A 14083-nucleotide genomic window follows, 5' to 3' on the forward strand; every position below is an offset into this window, starting at 1 on the left:
TCTGCATCGCTTATCATCCGGGCGAAAAATGCCGAGTCACTGGGCTGTGGACGCCTGCGCAGCGCCCGATATTCGCGACGTGAGCGATCGAAAGTGTCGCTGTGGTCGGCCCACCACAATTGGCCGGATGTTGACTATGACGTCAGCAAAGGGTGTCTCATCGACGGAAATGATAGGAATGTAAGAACTACTATTTTGACGGCGTTGGCAGTGTTGCTTTGAAACCGCTATGACTTCAGGCTTCCAGAATGCGCATTACAAACACCATCGAACTTGTTGTTCTCAAGGTAATGACGTCACGGAAGGTAACCGATCGAGGGCACCACCGAAACACCTCGCCGCTGGCGCTAATACCGCACAGCAGATCAACAGCGCATATGCACCGAAAGCGTTCCACAGCCCAGCAGGCAAAGATGGCAGCGTGCTCCCAAACTTACAAATAGCGAGGAGAGCGTGGAGCCTCGATTCGCAACCGAGCACGCGCGCGCGCGGCTCTGTGTCGATATGGTATCGGTGGCTTACTGCACTCGCTCTGTCTAACCACATTGTTGCGCGGTCTATATCGCTCGACGCGAGGCCGACACATCGCCGGAGGTGTTAGGAAAACGAACGACTTGCGATATGGCGCGTATCGCCGACCCGCAAGAAGTGACGTATATGTACGAAAACGTGGCTCGCGGCCCTCGGAGACCGCACTCACCCTGAACGCCATTTGCCGATAGAAATTTCCGTCCGTTGCGTCACGGGGAACGTCGGAGACCCGTCGCATTTCCACGGCCATTGAAGAGGTGTTGGACGGCCGCGGCGCAGCACATTCCTCGTGCGCCGGCGGTGACATTTGGACGCGCTGCCGGCTGCTGCGCTTCCGTCACGTTGTGCTCGTATTCGCCGCACTTGTTTTCTGCTGCTTTCAGTTGTTTTGTTGTTGTTGTCGTTGTTTTTGTGTGGTTTTTACTTTTACGTTTTGGAGCGAGCCTTTGCTGTGTGGGAGAGGGGGAGGCGGTCGTTACTTAATAAGGTGCACCGGTGTATTCAGATTTCGCCCGGAAGCTTCCGGTGCGCTAGCGAGGCAACGCTACACCCGAATGCATTGTCATGTCAGGACCCAGCCGCGTTGCTCTTTTTTCTACGTTGCCTTCTCGGCTTTCGCGTTGGCAGGTTTATTTCGCCATTTTTAGTTTTTTTTTTGTTCTACTTTCTTTTCATTTCTTTTTTGCGTTGGTTTAGCGAAGCACTCTTGAATTAAAGTTCGAGCGAGCACGTCGCAGGCTGTGCGGATCGGAATATAGTCGAGCCATCCAGCCGAGTCCTGACCTTTTGATAGTGCTCTGCGTCCAGCGCAAACGTGGACGACGGCGGAACCACATACGTGCAAACACAGCGATCAAGGAGTAAGACAGCTTTGACTTTTTCTTTTTTTTTCTTGCTTTCCGCAGCCTTACGCACGAGTGGCGACGCGACATTAGGGAGTTTTCGTAGATCGTTTTCGCCGTCCCGCAAGGGACTCCGCAACCCGCTAGGATAGCGGGAACTCCACAGTCAAGGCTATCGGCGCGCAGGCGCAGTAGCAACTTCTTCGTTGCGGAACGCTTAGCGGAGGGGGCAACGCGGTCTACGAAAACTCCCTATTGAACTGTTTCGCCCTTATCGCGACTGCAGCAGGTCGTCTTTTGCGGCCAGATTTCCTTTGGTGACTCTGAGCTTTTAAATTCTGGCAATAATATAGAATTTAACACCGGTAGCAGTGGAATATCCGATTGTCTGCTCGTTAATCGGGGATTGGGCCTGCAAGGCGGCGCTTGCTGGAGGCGCTGTGTTTTCATAATCTCCCGAAATAGTGTGAATTCACTGACTGTGCTCGTAACAAAAAGAGCAGATATCTTGTTCGAGACGTTCTTTCTGGTATTATTGCGCGTAGGCGCCGCATTACGACAGCTATCCCAGCTATAATCCAACGCCGTGAACGTATCACGCGAGTGCGCCCCTCCTCAAGGTCACGTGACACAGACGGCATTGGATTCGCTTAGACGGCTCGCCCTCCGCAGTTCGATGGCGAGTTCCCCTGGAGCGACGAACAGAAACAACCGGCAATAGGGTAGCTAAAGGGGAGGTGTGCTCATTGCCTGCCGCGATTCAATCCAGAGATCCAGGTCGGAAGTAGATGGCGCAGTCACCGAATCTGATCAAAATTTCTGACAAGAATCGCGCTCCTCGGTGCCGCGTTGCCGCACGTGCTGTCGGCGCTGGGCAGTACTCGGTTGCATGCTACTGCTGACGGATTTTCCACCCATTGCGCTTTATCTTATTTCCTGTTACGATATCCCGCTACGAGAATGAAATCGGGCCTTCATGATAACCTTTGCACCCGAAAAATAAATACCAAAATTGAGCAGTTCGGTCGAGAGGTGACATTTCACATAATGCTGTCCTTATGAAGTTCGACGTTTTTGTGGAATTTTGCAGTGTTTCGACTTATACGATGAATTTAACAGCGCCCCCTGACTAAAACTGCTTTCGGAATAAAGGAATACAGCTGTCCAAATAGCCATCCGAGGATATTTGTTTTCCAGGTTTGAGACTGGTCTTTTGGGAGAGAAAAGAGAAACCCGTAAGGCTAGGTGGCCGGGCTCTCGCCCTGGTTCAGAGCGGTGGCGTTCAATAGTATTTCCTCCTTTCAGGCGTCCCTCAGGGTTTGGACAAATAATGCTCCGAATCCAAAAACGCTGCGTCATTTTTATAGCTTCGGCACTGCAAGGAGCCAGTACGTCGTGACTTTCTTTGCAATGTAAAAATGTTGAGTCACTGATGGCTCGATCCGAACCACTGTCCGCCCATTCCCATCAGTCATCCGAGACGCGGGTGCCGATACGTTCATCGAAGCGAAGTGCCAGGCAATGTCTAAGTAGCTCGTGATTGGATCTGGCGGTTCGTAGCTTCTGCCTTTAGTCCACCGTAGGGTGAGACGAAGTATAGTCGCCGTGAGAGTCCAAAAAGCGCAACATAGGGCCCCTGGAGAAGTACGTCATCATTCTTATGAACACAGGTACAGTGCCCCTCAAACTTAACGCCGCCACCCGGTTACAGCCCGGTTACGCAAATATTGATCTATTGCATGCTACCCAAAGATAAATTGGTCGCTGCAGCTGCTCGAATACCTTCCCCTTATTGGGTTCTTATCGGGGACGCAAATGTTCACCAAGTAGTTCGACCACTAGGTTCAGGAATAGCTCAACAAGTGAATGAACCGGAAGATCTATTGGCGGCGTTAAGTTTGTACAGAGCCCTTCGTATTTTTTCCTCGTCTTTCACTTTAGTATCGAATGGGTGAAAACAGATCGGGCTTCGTGAACGTTTGAGAAGCGAGAGGGCAAACTCCCTCCGAGAGTCGGTGGCAGGGTTCTACGTTGTGGAAGGGTAACTTATCCAGCGCGGTCTGGAACTTAACCTGGGGCCCTATATATATATGTTGCGCTTTTCGGACTCCCACGGCGATTGGGGAGAAGGAAGTGATGTCAACAACGCTGCAAACGCAGATTGGATGTTGATTGACGAGAGTCGCTGATGACAAATTTCCGCAGAAGAAAACAAAGCTCACTTTTTCTGTTCCCTTCTGCGGAAATTCATCAGCGACTCTGACCAGTCAACGTCCAATCTGCGTTTGCTGCGTTGTTGACGTCACTTCCTTCTCCCTATAGTCGTCGTCAGAGTCCAAAAAGCGCAACATGGGGCCCCTGAGATCTTTAACGTGCTTCGCTCTGCTGGGATTACACAACCGCACACATGTATAGACACCTGCTCATGTCAAAACGAGCAGGTGCGCGGCTCGGGTAGGTAATTGGTTGAACAGATTTATTACGTTTGCATCAGATTTGATTCCAGCTCCCCCACACCTGTCCTGAAGCCGTGGATTATTTGTCTCAATTTTCCGCAATTTTCGCGCATCTGTCTAGGCAAAAGTGTGCGATCATAGCTGGATGAGGGTTCGTCAGTCGATTCATGATATGTCGGAGCTTTCCCCAATGCGACGAGCCTAGTGCAACTGTTGCTTCGTTCGATTTACCTGCACGCGTAGGGCGGAGTACTTCCCGTCGTACCTCAGTTCACATACCGGAAGTACTCTGCCCTGCACTTTTCTGCATAAGTGCAGGACGTGCATGTAAATTGAAAGTTAGTACTGAGGGATGCTCCTTATGCTCGTGCGACAAAGACTACACGTCTATAAAATCTCTGACAGTACATGCGAGTGCCGAACACTGAACAGATCTGGAGCTCACTTGAAATAAAAACAACTTTAACCTTCTCATCTTTTCCTTCTGATCCTAGATAACAAATTTTCTAACCGTCTAGAACAAGGCGTCGTGTACCACGCCTTGTTCAGCGCCGTCATGCAGGTCAGGCAAAGGTGGTGTTTCTGCCGCAATGCTGAGAAGCAAAGAACACTCGCACCATTACTTCCAGCGTATTATGCCGAACCAGGCAGTGAGCACACCTACCCCTCTAGCCCATTCTAGAGCCTACCCTAACCGACAAGCTGCAAGCACGTGCAGAAAGCACGCGAAGGCGTCTTTAACCTGTGTTTTAACAGACTTGTACAAGCCTGCCAAAAGTATCGTCGTGTGTGTACCGCACGTGCTTGAGGCTTGTCGGTGTCGGTTGCTTCTGTTTGCCGCTCTAGTGGGACTCGTGTATAAGAGGAAACTGAGTATTCGCAAATTTCAGCGATGGTGGTATGGTGCCTGGAACGCGTCTCCGACTGGTGTGTTTACCACGGAAAAAAAAAGTGGTCCCTCGATTTTCGCCTGATGACGTCATAGAAGTGTCATGCTGTCGCCGGTCGCGACCCTGGCGGCGTCCCGACAGTTGTGGTATAAATAGCAGACGCCTGTTCTGCTGCAGGTCGCTCTCCACTGTGACAGTTCACGGAAGCTAGAGCAGCCGGAAGTTGGGACGCCTGGGACGCCGTGACGACAGCAACACTCGCGTTCGCTCGTGCTTTTCGCCAGCATTTCTACGGCCAACCGCCAGGATCGCGACAGGCAACAACATGACACTCCGGCTTTTGTGACGTCATTTGTTGCCACATTGGGACCATTTTTGATGTATGGGCGGGATAGGACGCTAAACACACCAGTCGAAGGCGCGATCCAGGCACCATAATGGTGGTACCGCGGTGTGAGAATCGCGCTCCCTGATACCTGGTCCCTGGATGACCGACGTCAGAATACCCCTGTTTGCTTACACCTTGCCGACGTGGAAGTATCAGCTGTACAGCTTTTATATCGCTCGTATTTCACAAATTTAGAGTTATATACTTACGCGTCGCAGACCCAACCTCGTACCGCTGTTCCCATAGAACTAGTACACGAGCATAGAAATCCTAAAGTCTGCTTTTCGTGACGAAAATTTGAAAATATAGCCAATTATTTCTTACACGCTTTCCTTCGAAAGCTCTTGCCCGCCTTTTCACTCTGGTCCATCCGCTGTGCCCGAGCACGTCAGCCGAACCCAGCTCACGCATTGGACACGAGCACTGCGTCACTCGGACGTATGCGCTCGTCAACAATCAATCCGTCGACGAATATTTGAACTCGCGTTGGTGGCCAATCGAGTGCCGCGACGATGACTCCGCGGTGCCCAAGTATGTCACGACCACGTGATTTCTCATTTCGCTTTTGAGTTGAAGATTATATCTAAGAAGGAAGAAGTTGAAAAATAATGTCATGGTCTCTTTAAGGGTGAACGGAGTGTGGAGGGCAAGTTTGTCTGCTTCTTTTGCAGGGGGTTGTGGTGACGTCAGAATGCCGAGCTCTGATTGGCTCTAATGGAGGGATAGTTGGTAGACCTCAAAGCAAGCTGCCTTTAGGTCTACCCACTATATCCTTCCATCAGAGCCAATCAGAGCGCGGCGTTCTGACCTCACCACAACCCTTTGCAAAAGAAGCAGACAAACTTGCGTCTGGCATAGGTTCTAACTTTCCCAGACTCCTTTACGTTATCTCAAAAGCACTAAAGTGATTTCAGGGCCGGTTTGCTAGAACAGCGTCTCGGCTAAACTGGGTGAAAGAAAGCACTGCAGAGGCTGGGGCGCATGAGCGTCTTCAAACGCGGTTTGAGTCCCGCTCAGCTCGTGCGCCGAAATTGGCGGTGCTTTCTTTCAGCCGAGACGTGGTTTCTAGCAAGCCGGCCCTGTACTTCGAATACCTTTCTCTCACACAGACTGACCCGAGGCACCCGAGGTGAATGCCGAAGCTATCGCCACCATTATACCGTATACAGTAATCATCGTCACCGCCATCCTTCCATTTATTTATTTTTTTCGATTTTTATTATTCAGTTTATTTTATTTGTTGGTTCCTTAAAGGCTCTTTTGCAAGGGCATTATATAAGGAGGAGGGCTGGCACCTACCCCAATAGGGAGTAGCCTGCTAGGACAACCTTTTCCTTCTCTTTCTCGCTCTCGTGATTTGTAAGTTGGAATATCTTTCTTACCCTCTTTTAACGTTTGTCGGTTAGTCCACCGATGAGAATAGGTCGCCACTGCGGAAAACGCCAGCGAAGAAACGTGATTTACGAGATAGCTCTATTAGGGCTTCATTCACGGCCGCAGATTTATAAGGGCGCTGTTTCGAACACAAATCGAAAGCAGCTGCGTTTATGTGTGGCTCGCACACGACGTCATCGAACCCGTGGCCAGCTTTCTGAGACACTCTGTTTTAGTTCCCGATTCTCACGACACGTGGCGTATCAACCTTGAGCAAGATAGAGTGCCTTCATACACACGCGCGCTTTTGCTTGAGTGGTGACATCTCGGCCATTTTCCCGCCCAATCGTTTTTCAATGCATTTTGAAGCGCGCGCAATCTGGTGTCACTCAGCTCGAGCGCGTAGCTTTGGCTAATGCATAGACGCCATTTTACCACACAAGTCACGCACCGAGTGCGCGAGAGCGTCGCGCGCTGGCACATTCGGGGCAACAATGGATGTCTTCACCCTCAGAAAGACAGATATGTAGGCACCCTGGAGCAAAATAAACGGAAAATTCGAAGCGCGCCACCGCTATCTGAACCTCCTCGCTTGTGCATCGCTCCGGCCTCCCACCGTTTTCACCGTTTGCGTCTAGCCAATTACTTTACTAGGGGGAACACATCCCACTCCGCTCATTTGCATCATAGAGTTATTACAATGAACGCTAGAGGCTCAGCTGGCGCAAATGTCTACGGGACTTCCGGTTGCAAATTGAAGCAGACGGCATGCAGTCTACTTTTCCAGTCTTTCTGTGTATTCCTATGGGAAAACGCGCGTGAATTTTGTCTCGTCGCCGGAAAATAACATGAATAACTTTTGTTATTTTGGTTGGACCGGATAGTATGTACCTTATTGATATTGCGAAAGTGTAATTGCTTTAGTTACAGCATGTTTCATACACTGAACGATGTTAAACTTCGCCATATTTCAGACCCAAACCTCTGTTCCATGGCAGGTGTGTAGAATCGAGCGACGATTCTAATCAAAATAACGATCGAAAGGAATGTAGAGTGTGTTCAAAGTTCGCCAGCATTCCGTTGGTGCTTATATATTGCTAATATGCCTGTCCTCTCACTATAGGAAAATGACCCTGTCGTGCATCTTTACGAGTGGTTAAAAAAACGTTCGAAACGTAAAGAATATAGTACGTGGGCTACGAAAGGTTTTTCGTTTTTTTTTTTTATTATTATTTCCTATGTTCGGCAGTTTTTATCGCGCATTTGTTCTCTCGCTTCGCCCTATTTGCAAAGATTTGGAGCGTGCGGGTGATGATTTGAACACAGAACAAGCATCTTCACACATATTCATGAGCAGAAAGAATAAAGCAGTACTTATTTATTGCAAATCTGACTATATTACGTGACTTTCAATTTATTTTGATCGTCTGCAAGCACGAGGAGTTACTTATCCAGTGTTACTGCGTAGTTCTTGCCGTCTCTCTTAGTTTTCCAGATGTCCTTCGTTCGTTAGCCGCGGCACTGCGGAAAGGCAGCAGCCCGTACCATGGAGGCCCGCTGTGCCGCGTCTATACTTCGTTTCACCTTGTGTCCGAGCGCGGACGATGTTATGACCCGAAGGGCCAATAAACAGCGGAAAAAAACGCAACGTCATGGCGTGCTCTCTGCGCTTGATAGGACTAGCCGGTATTCGCCGTGTCTCTGCGCGTGCTTCTCCGCCGGCTAGTCCTATCATGCGCATAGAGCACGCCATGACGTTGCGCTTTTTGCGCTGTTTGATTGGCCCTTCGGATTATAACATCGGCCGCGCTCGGACGTAAGCTGAAACGAAGCATAGTGGCCATAATGTGATGAGTATATACATGCACGATGACGACGACATGGATTGTTAGTATTGGGGAGGATGGCAGTCCGATTCGCTTAAGTCCAAATTTCGTGGGGGTGGGTTGGGCGGATCAGCAGCGAGCCATGGGGATCTGGCACGCCGTTCGATCGGTGCATGAAGGAGCCCCAGGACCATGATGGCGCTGTTGCTCACTGGGGTCCACGGGGGTCGAAGCATCAGGCTCCAAGGAGGTAGCCCAGTCAAAGTAGAAGCTGCCGCTTCCAAGGAACCAGGGCTCAGATTGAGGCACCGCCGTCGCCCGGTGTGTCATGCTCTCAACGTCGTCGCCGTTGTGTTCTTTATTTGTACGCGTATATTTGTATAGATAAAATAAGGTAGATAAAACAACACACAATTGAACGGCCAGCGGCGCGCCGTTCTAGTTATATTTCTAGTTATACACGCCTGAAAGAATTCCGTTCAGTTTGTGTCTTTAACCAAGCTGAAACTTTACGTACACGGGCTAATTCAAAGCAAAATATATACAATACAAGTGTTTCTGACCCTACATAACAATTGCTTATATTTGAAACCCAGGACACAAATGTTGATTGTAAACATCTAATTAATATATAGTCATATTATAACCGCCACATTCTTAGTCAATATGCTGTCACAAACGTATCGCACAAATCTTTTTTCGATAAGCCCTGTAAAGGTAGCTTGGCCGCAAGCTTGTTGGTGCACGGCGGAGTGCCAACTTTACAGGGGCAAAAAGCGGGCCGAATTTGAAAGTCTTGAGGAATAAAAGGTATTAATTAATATACCGAAATTTTAACTGCGGTGTGTGCTATAAGTCGGAAGCTATTATATTTTTTGGGAACTTTACGATTCTTTATTTCACTGAGAAGAAATTTAAAAATTTGTTAAAGTGGCCCATAGGACCCAATAAACAATATTATATCGGGTCCAGGAATAAAAGTACGCAATCCTGAGGTTCAAGTAGGTATTAAATAAGAGTGTATTAGTGCCCTCTATAGATATCCCGGGGAACTTAAGGATTTCTGCAATAGTTTGGCTGAAATTATCATTTTACTGTGTTTTGCTGAGAATAGCCAAGAGAGGGCGCGAGGAGACCGTGTCTAGGAATGCTGGGGATGATCGAACCTGGCGTGCGGTCGTGTGCAACTACTGCGAGGTGCACATTAAAGACGTCAGGCAAGCAGTTGTACTGCACTGGCTAAATTGGTCACCTACAGCTGAGAGGCAAGTCGCCCGTTGAGGCAGAATAAGTTCAGGCTGTTAAATAGATCACCCACAGCTGAGAGGCGAGTCGCCTGTTGAGGCAGTCTAAGTTCAGGCTGTATAAACATACCCGCAACACAATTTTCATCGGACCATGCTGCGGGTTATTCGTACTAAATTCACTGGATCCTGGGCAAGTAGCGCCATTGGCTTCCCTGCCTGCGATCCGGAAACAAACAGATACTAACATACAGGCGACCAAAAGCTCGCAAGGCGATTGACTTATCGGTCCCTGTTGCCATGGCAATCGCCGTGAAGCTTCGAGAGGGTCGTTCTGAACCAGTCACACCAAGATCACCATGGAGCATCATCATACTGAAGGCGTTCCTCGCCAAAATAAGCGGCTTTGGCACTGTATGCGATCAACCTATCATGCCCCGTCTCCATGGATCTCTTACAATGATATTGCTCTTGCGTATTTCGAGACAATTAAATTATTTTTCAATGTCTCCAAGCACCGCCAGCTCATGTGTTGGCAGTACGAAGATATACAACGCTTGTTTCGCCTGGTGTGGATAGCCAAATCTTGGTATGCAAGAAACGTCTCTATAAAGCTACCCGTCGCCAGCGAATAAATTGGCTCATCAAGAATATTGAGGTCAAGGAGAAATTGCTCATTTCGTGAACCAAAATGGCGACCATAGGGGGGCTTGGCGCTACTTTCCCAGAATCAAATGCGTTCTTGTTGAGAGTAAAAAAAAATCGGTGCAAAATGAATGCTGCAAAGGGTAGGCGCTCAGCAGTAAGGCTACCACAACGGCACGTGCGCGTGCCGTTGTGGCTCGTGTTTTTGCCACCAGACTGTGTACAGGATACGAGGTAGTGTTGTGACCGAAGTGGCTCGCGTGAGGCGTGTGGTGTAGATCACGATAGGTGTCGACACCGGCCCATCGGCTGCAGGGTCAGTGTGGGGGTGGTTGTGCGCGTGCATCGCGTGTTCGCGGACGTGCGGCGGCACGTGCAGACTGCAGCGAGTTTCTGATGCCCTGTCGACTGCAGCGCCGCGATTGTTGTCTACACGCACAGCCTCAGAAGCTCCCATTGTCGAGTCGCGCCGGTCCAAACACTACCCCGTATTCTAGTACACTGTGACCAGACTTCGGTGCACTCAGCTAAAAACCGGGCTTCTCCACACAGCTACGTTACATCAAACTCAATAGTTCATTTCTTTTTTTTTTATTATTAATCATAAATCGGGGGTGGCCAGGCTGACCCGGCCGGGTATTTTGAAATCTTAGCACGTACAGCGGGGCGGAGCCAAAGAAAAAAAACAAAACAAAAACGCGTCGACGCCTATTGGTCCACGTGACTGTGACGTCCTTGGCTGTTTCCTTTAGCTGAAGCAACCCCTTTTTTTATTTTTGTTTTGTTTCAGTTATGCAATCGCTGTAATAGGCTCTGCGCGGGGCACAAAAATAGCAGTAGCACAAGACTACCGAACCGCAACCTGTCTTTCAATTTAAAACGCGTTCAATTTCTCTTTTTGGGGGAGTGCATCGTCTACCGGGCGTCCGCAAGAAAACCGAACCCTTCTTTTTCGCACCGCAAAAACGAACTAGACAATTTGGAGAGCTCGAACTCCCTCAGAACGTAGCCCCAGCCGTTGGAGCAAGATGCCAAAGTTTCAGCTCCAATCGTTGTCCTTTTGAAAAGTTACAAGCGATTTTCTGAAACTTTCCTTGAAAAAAAAATGGCGGCCAACGGAGCTCGCGAATGCATAGAGCTCTATGGCGCCAGAAACCGAAAACAGGCAAAAATAGGCCCTATTTTGCCATTGAAATTTTCAGAAAATCGCCTATAACTTTTGAATAAGATAACGATTGGAGCTGAAACTTTGGCATCCTGCTCGAACGGCTGGGGCTACGTTCTGACGTAGTTCGAGCTCTCCGCCAGTTCTAGTTTATTTTTGCGGTGCGAAAAATGGGGTTCGGTTTTCTCGCGGACGCCCGGTATATCACTTAGGTCGTTTATCATCCTGTGACCGGGAGGGAGGTGGAGGGGGTTAGGCTTGTCATATCACTAGTTGAGTGCAGTGCATGCAAAAGCAACACCAGGCGAAGAGAGAAAGGGTGAGCACTAGGAAGGCGGGAGGGGAGAGAAGGGCAAGGTAGAGCGAAGGAAGAGAGGGAGAGCACTAGGAACGTTAGAGAGGAGAGGAGGTGTCTCTCCACCTCCCCAACCTTCTTAGTGCTTGCCCTTTCTCCCCTCGCCTGGCGTTGCCTTCGCCTGTATACTGCACGCAACTAGTGACACGAAGTATAGGGAGCCGCGAGCCGCACTTTAACTCGTAAAGAGCCGCAGCTTGGCCACCCCTGTCATAGATTTTTTTTCAAAGGTCAGCCCTGTTCCATTTTCAGTGTGCGTGCGTATAGCGCGTGATTTTCATGCGCTTGCTGGGGTGGGGAGATCGCACGCTGGGATGAGGACTTGTCAAATATTGGAATGGTGTATACTGTTGCGCTGTGAGATACTCGTGTGAGTGCCACTCGTGCCAATATCAGCAGTCTAAGCAATATAATCTAATATATATATATATCAGTGTGTCGAACCGAAAAAAATACGGGTTCGGTTACGGTTCAGGTTCAGGTAAATTTATTTTGTTCCGGTTCAGTTCCGGTTCGATTAATTCGATCCGCGAACCGGTTCGGGGCGCTGAACCGGTTCGCGAACCGCTTCGTAAATTATAAATGACAAATTGCAACATCAAAATAAGTTACAAATAAAACATCTGAAATCAGCACATACGAAACGGGATACATCGTAGTGTAAGGCTCAGGGATTTCTACCAGGAATGGCTTCTTTATGTGCACTCAAAGTTTACCTCACCGACGTTTACGCATTCGGACTTCATCTAATTGGGTCCGACGCAGTAGCTGTAAAATCCGCGACCTCCTTACAAACCCACTTACAAGTAGAACTCGCTAACTATCCCGCCACCTCGGCGAGTGGGGAGAAAATACAGCTTTCTTTATTTGAACTAGCCTTCGGTAACTCAAATTAGACCCTTAAAGAAGTTTTCATTAAACACGATACGGAATATGAAAAACACTTCACCGAACGCAACGCCAGAAGGACGTAATAGGATAAATATTAAAATAGAAGAGTTCGCTGTCTCACAAGTATGTTAGCTTCTAAGTGCCTATACGAAACCGGATGCATTATTATCAAACTCCACAGCCTTTTCTTTTCTCATTCCGATGGAAGCAAGCTTCAAAAACTCGCGCGTTCTAGAAACGTGTTATGAAATGAGCACATAGCAGCATTTAGGATGCTGCTCTGCATTTAGGGGGGGGGGGGGGGGGGGGGGGGGGGAAGCAATGGCCGGCCGACTTGCGGCCGGCCATTGCTTCATTCTCACCATAGTACAGCTACGCTGGTCTTCCTTCTTCACCAAAGTAAAAAGGATGAAGGTTTTTTCCTTTATCTTTTTTAATCGGCCTCGGTTTTAATTATATCGATCAGGCCGTTACTTTTATTTCAACTGGGGTGCGCTGGGAATGATTAAAAAAAAAGAAGTAATATATACCGCTCTGTCGCAGCTTAGCCTCGGTCTCTCAGGGCGCTTCAGGTGCGTCAGTGCACGAGGTGCGCGCCTTGTGCGGCTCTTAAGATGATATTAAATGTCGTGAAGGTGTAGCACGTTACTGACTGACTGTACTGAGCTCATTAAACTAATAAAACGCCATAGCTTTTTTTTTTTTTATTTGAGTGGCAAATGATTGTTTTTTGCGCCAATGTTGCAGAAGTGGTTGTGCAAATGTGCAAAGCACATTTGCACAACAATAAACGGCCGTACTTAGTAATAATCTGAATGAGCATCGTGCCGCGTGTATCACTACTACGTGGTGCATGTTAAAGACCCCAGACTAGCGGTTGTAATGCACTGGCTAAATTTATCATCTATAGAGGAGACACCAGACGCCCATTGAGGCTGAGTTCCGGCTCTCCAAATATACACGTGACACGATTATTATTAACAGCATCTAATTCCATTTATTGATCCTTAATAAAGGGGCCCTCTTCGAGGACATAACATACAGAGGGGGCCATACAACAAATAATGCCATTTATTTAAAGAAATATGGTAAATAACAAAAATAACACTCTCGTAAGACAACTGAAATACTTGCACAAAGCCCAGGAGTCCTCGAAACTAAAAATGCGCCATTTAAAACGCAAAATCTTTCTGCCAGGATATCACTTCGCTTGCACTTACTTGACTGAGCAGGTAGACATACAGCTTTGTTAGCTTAGCATTTTCCTCAGTCTTTTGTTTAAGATATTTCTCCAGACAGCTGGTCTGTATCTCCACTTTCTTCAGCTGACCTTTCACGACAGAGAAAGGACAGCATGCTGTATGAGGGGGACGGGGGAGAGGAGTCTCCAGCAAAATGGAAGATTTCGAGGGGGAGAGCCTGGGCCCATGCCCCCCCCCCCCCCCCCCCCCCTTGCTACGTGCCTGCTCGCACGTA

The 14083-nt window shown here is 48.7% G+C and overlaps 2 protein-coding genes across 3 annotated transcripts in view; one reads left to right on the plus strand and one right to left on the minus strand.

Annotated features, from left to right (window-relative positions):
• Nucleotides 1-1100, minus strand: part of LOC8035454 (zinc transporter 2) — an 83244-nt gene extending 82144 nt beyond the window's left edge. Inside the window, exon 1 of the mRNA XM_040504918.2 lies at nucleotides 701-1100. Coding sequence (XP_040360852.1) covers nucleotides 701-838 — 138 coding nt within the window. The 5' untranslated portion in view covers nucleotides 839-1100. The remainder of the gene's footprint in view (nucleotides 1-700) is intronic.
• The window catches only part of LOC8035458 (zinc transporter ZIP10), a 110830-nt gene that overhangs the window by 44484 nt on the left and 52263 nt on the right, over nucleotides 1-14083 (plus strand). The gene's annotated exons all lie outside the window — the stretch shown is intronic.

The sequence above is a fragment of the Ixodes scapularis genome, unplaced genomic scaffold (genome assembly GCF_016920785.2).
Source record: "Ixodes scapularis isolate PalLabHiFi unplaced genomic scaffold, ASM1692078v2 PGA_scaffold0__279_contigs__length_252992795, whole genome shotgun sequence".
Lineage (NCBI taxonomy): Eukaryota > Metazoa > Arthropoda > Arachnida > Ixodida > Ixodidae > Ixodes > Ixodes scapularis.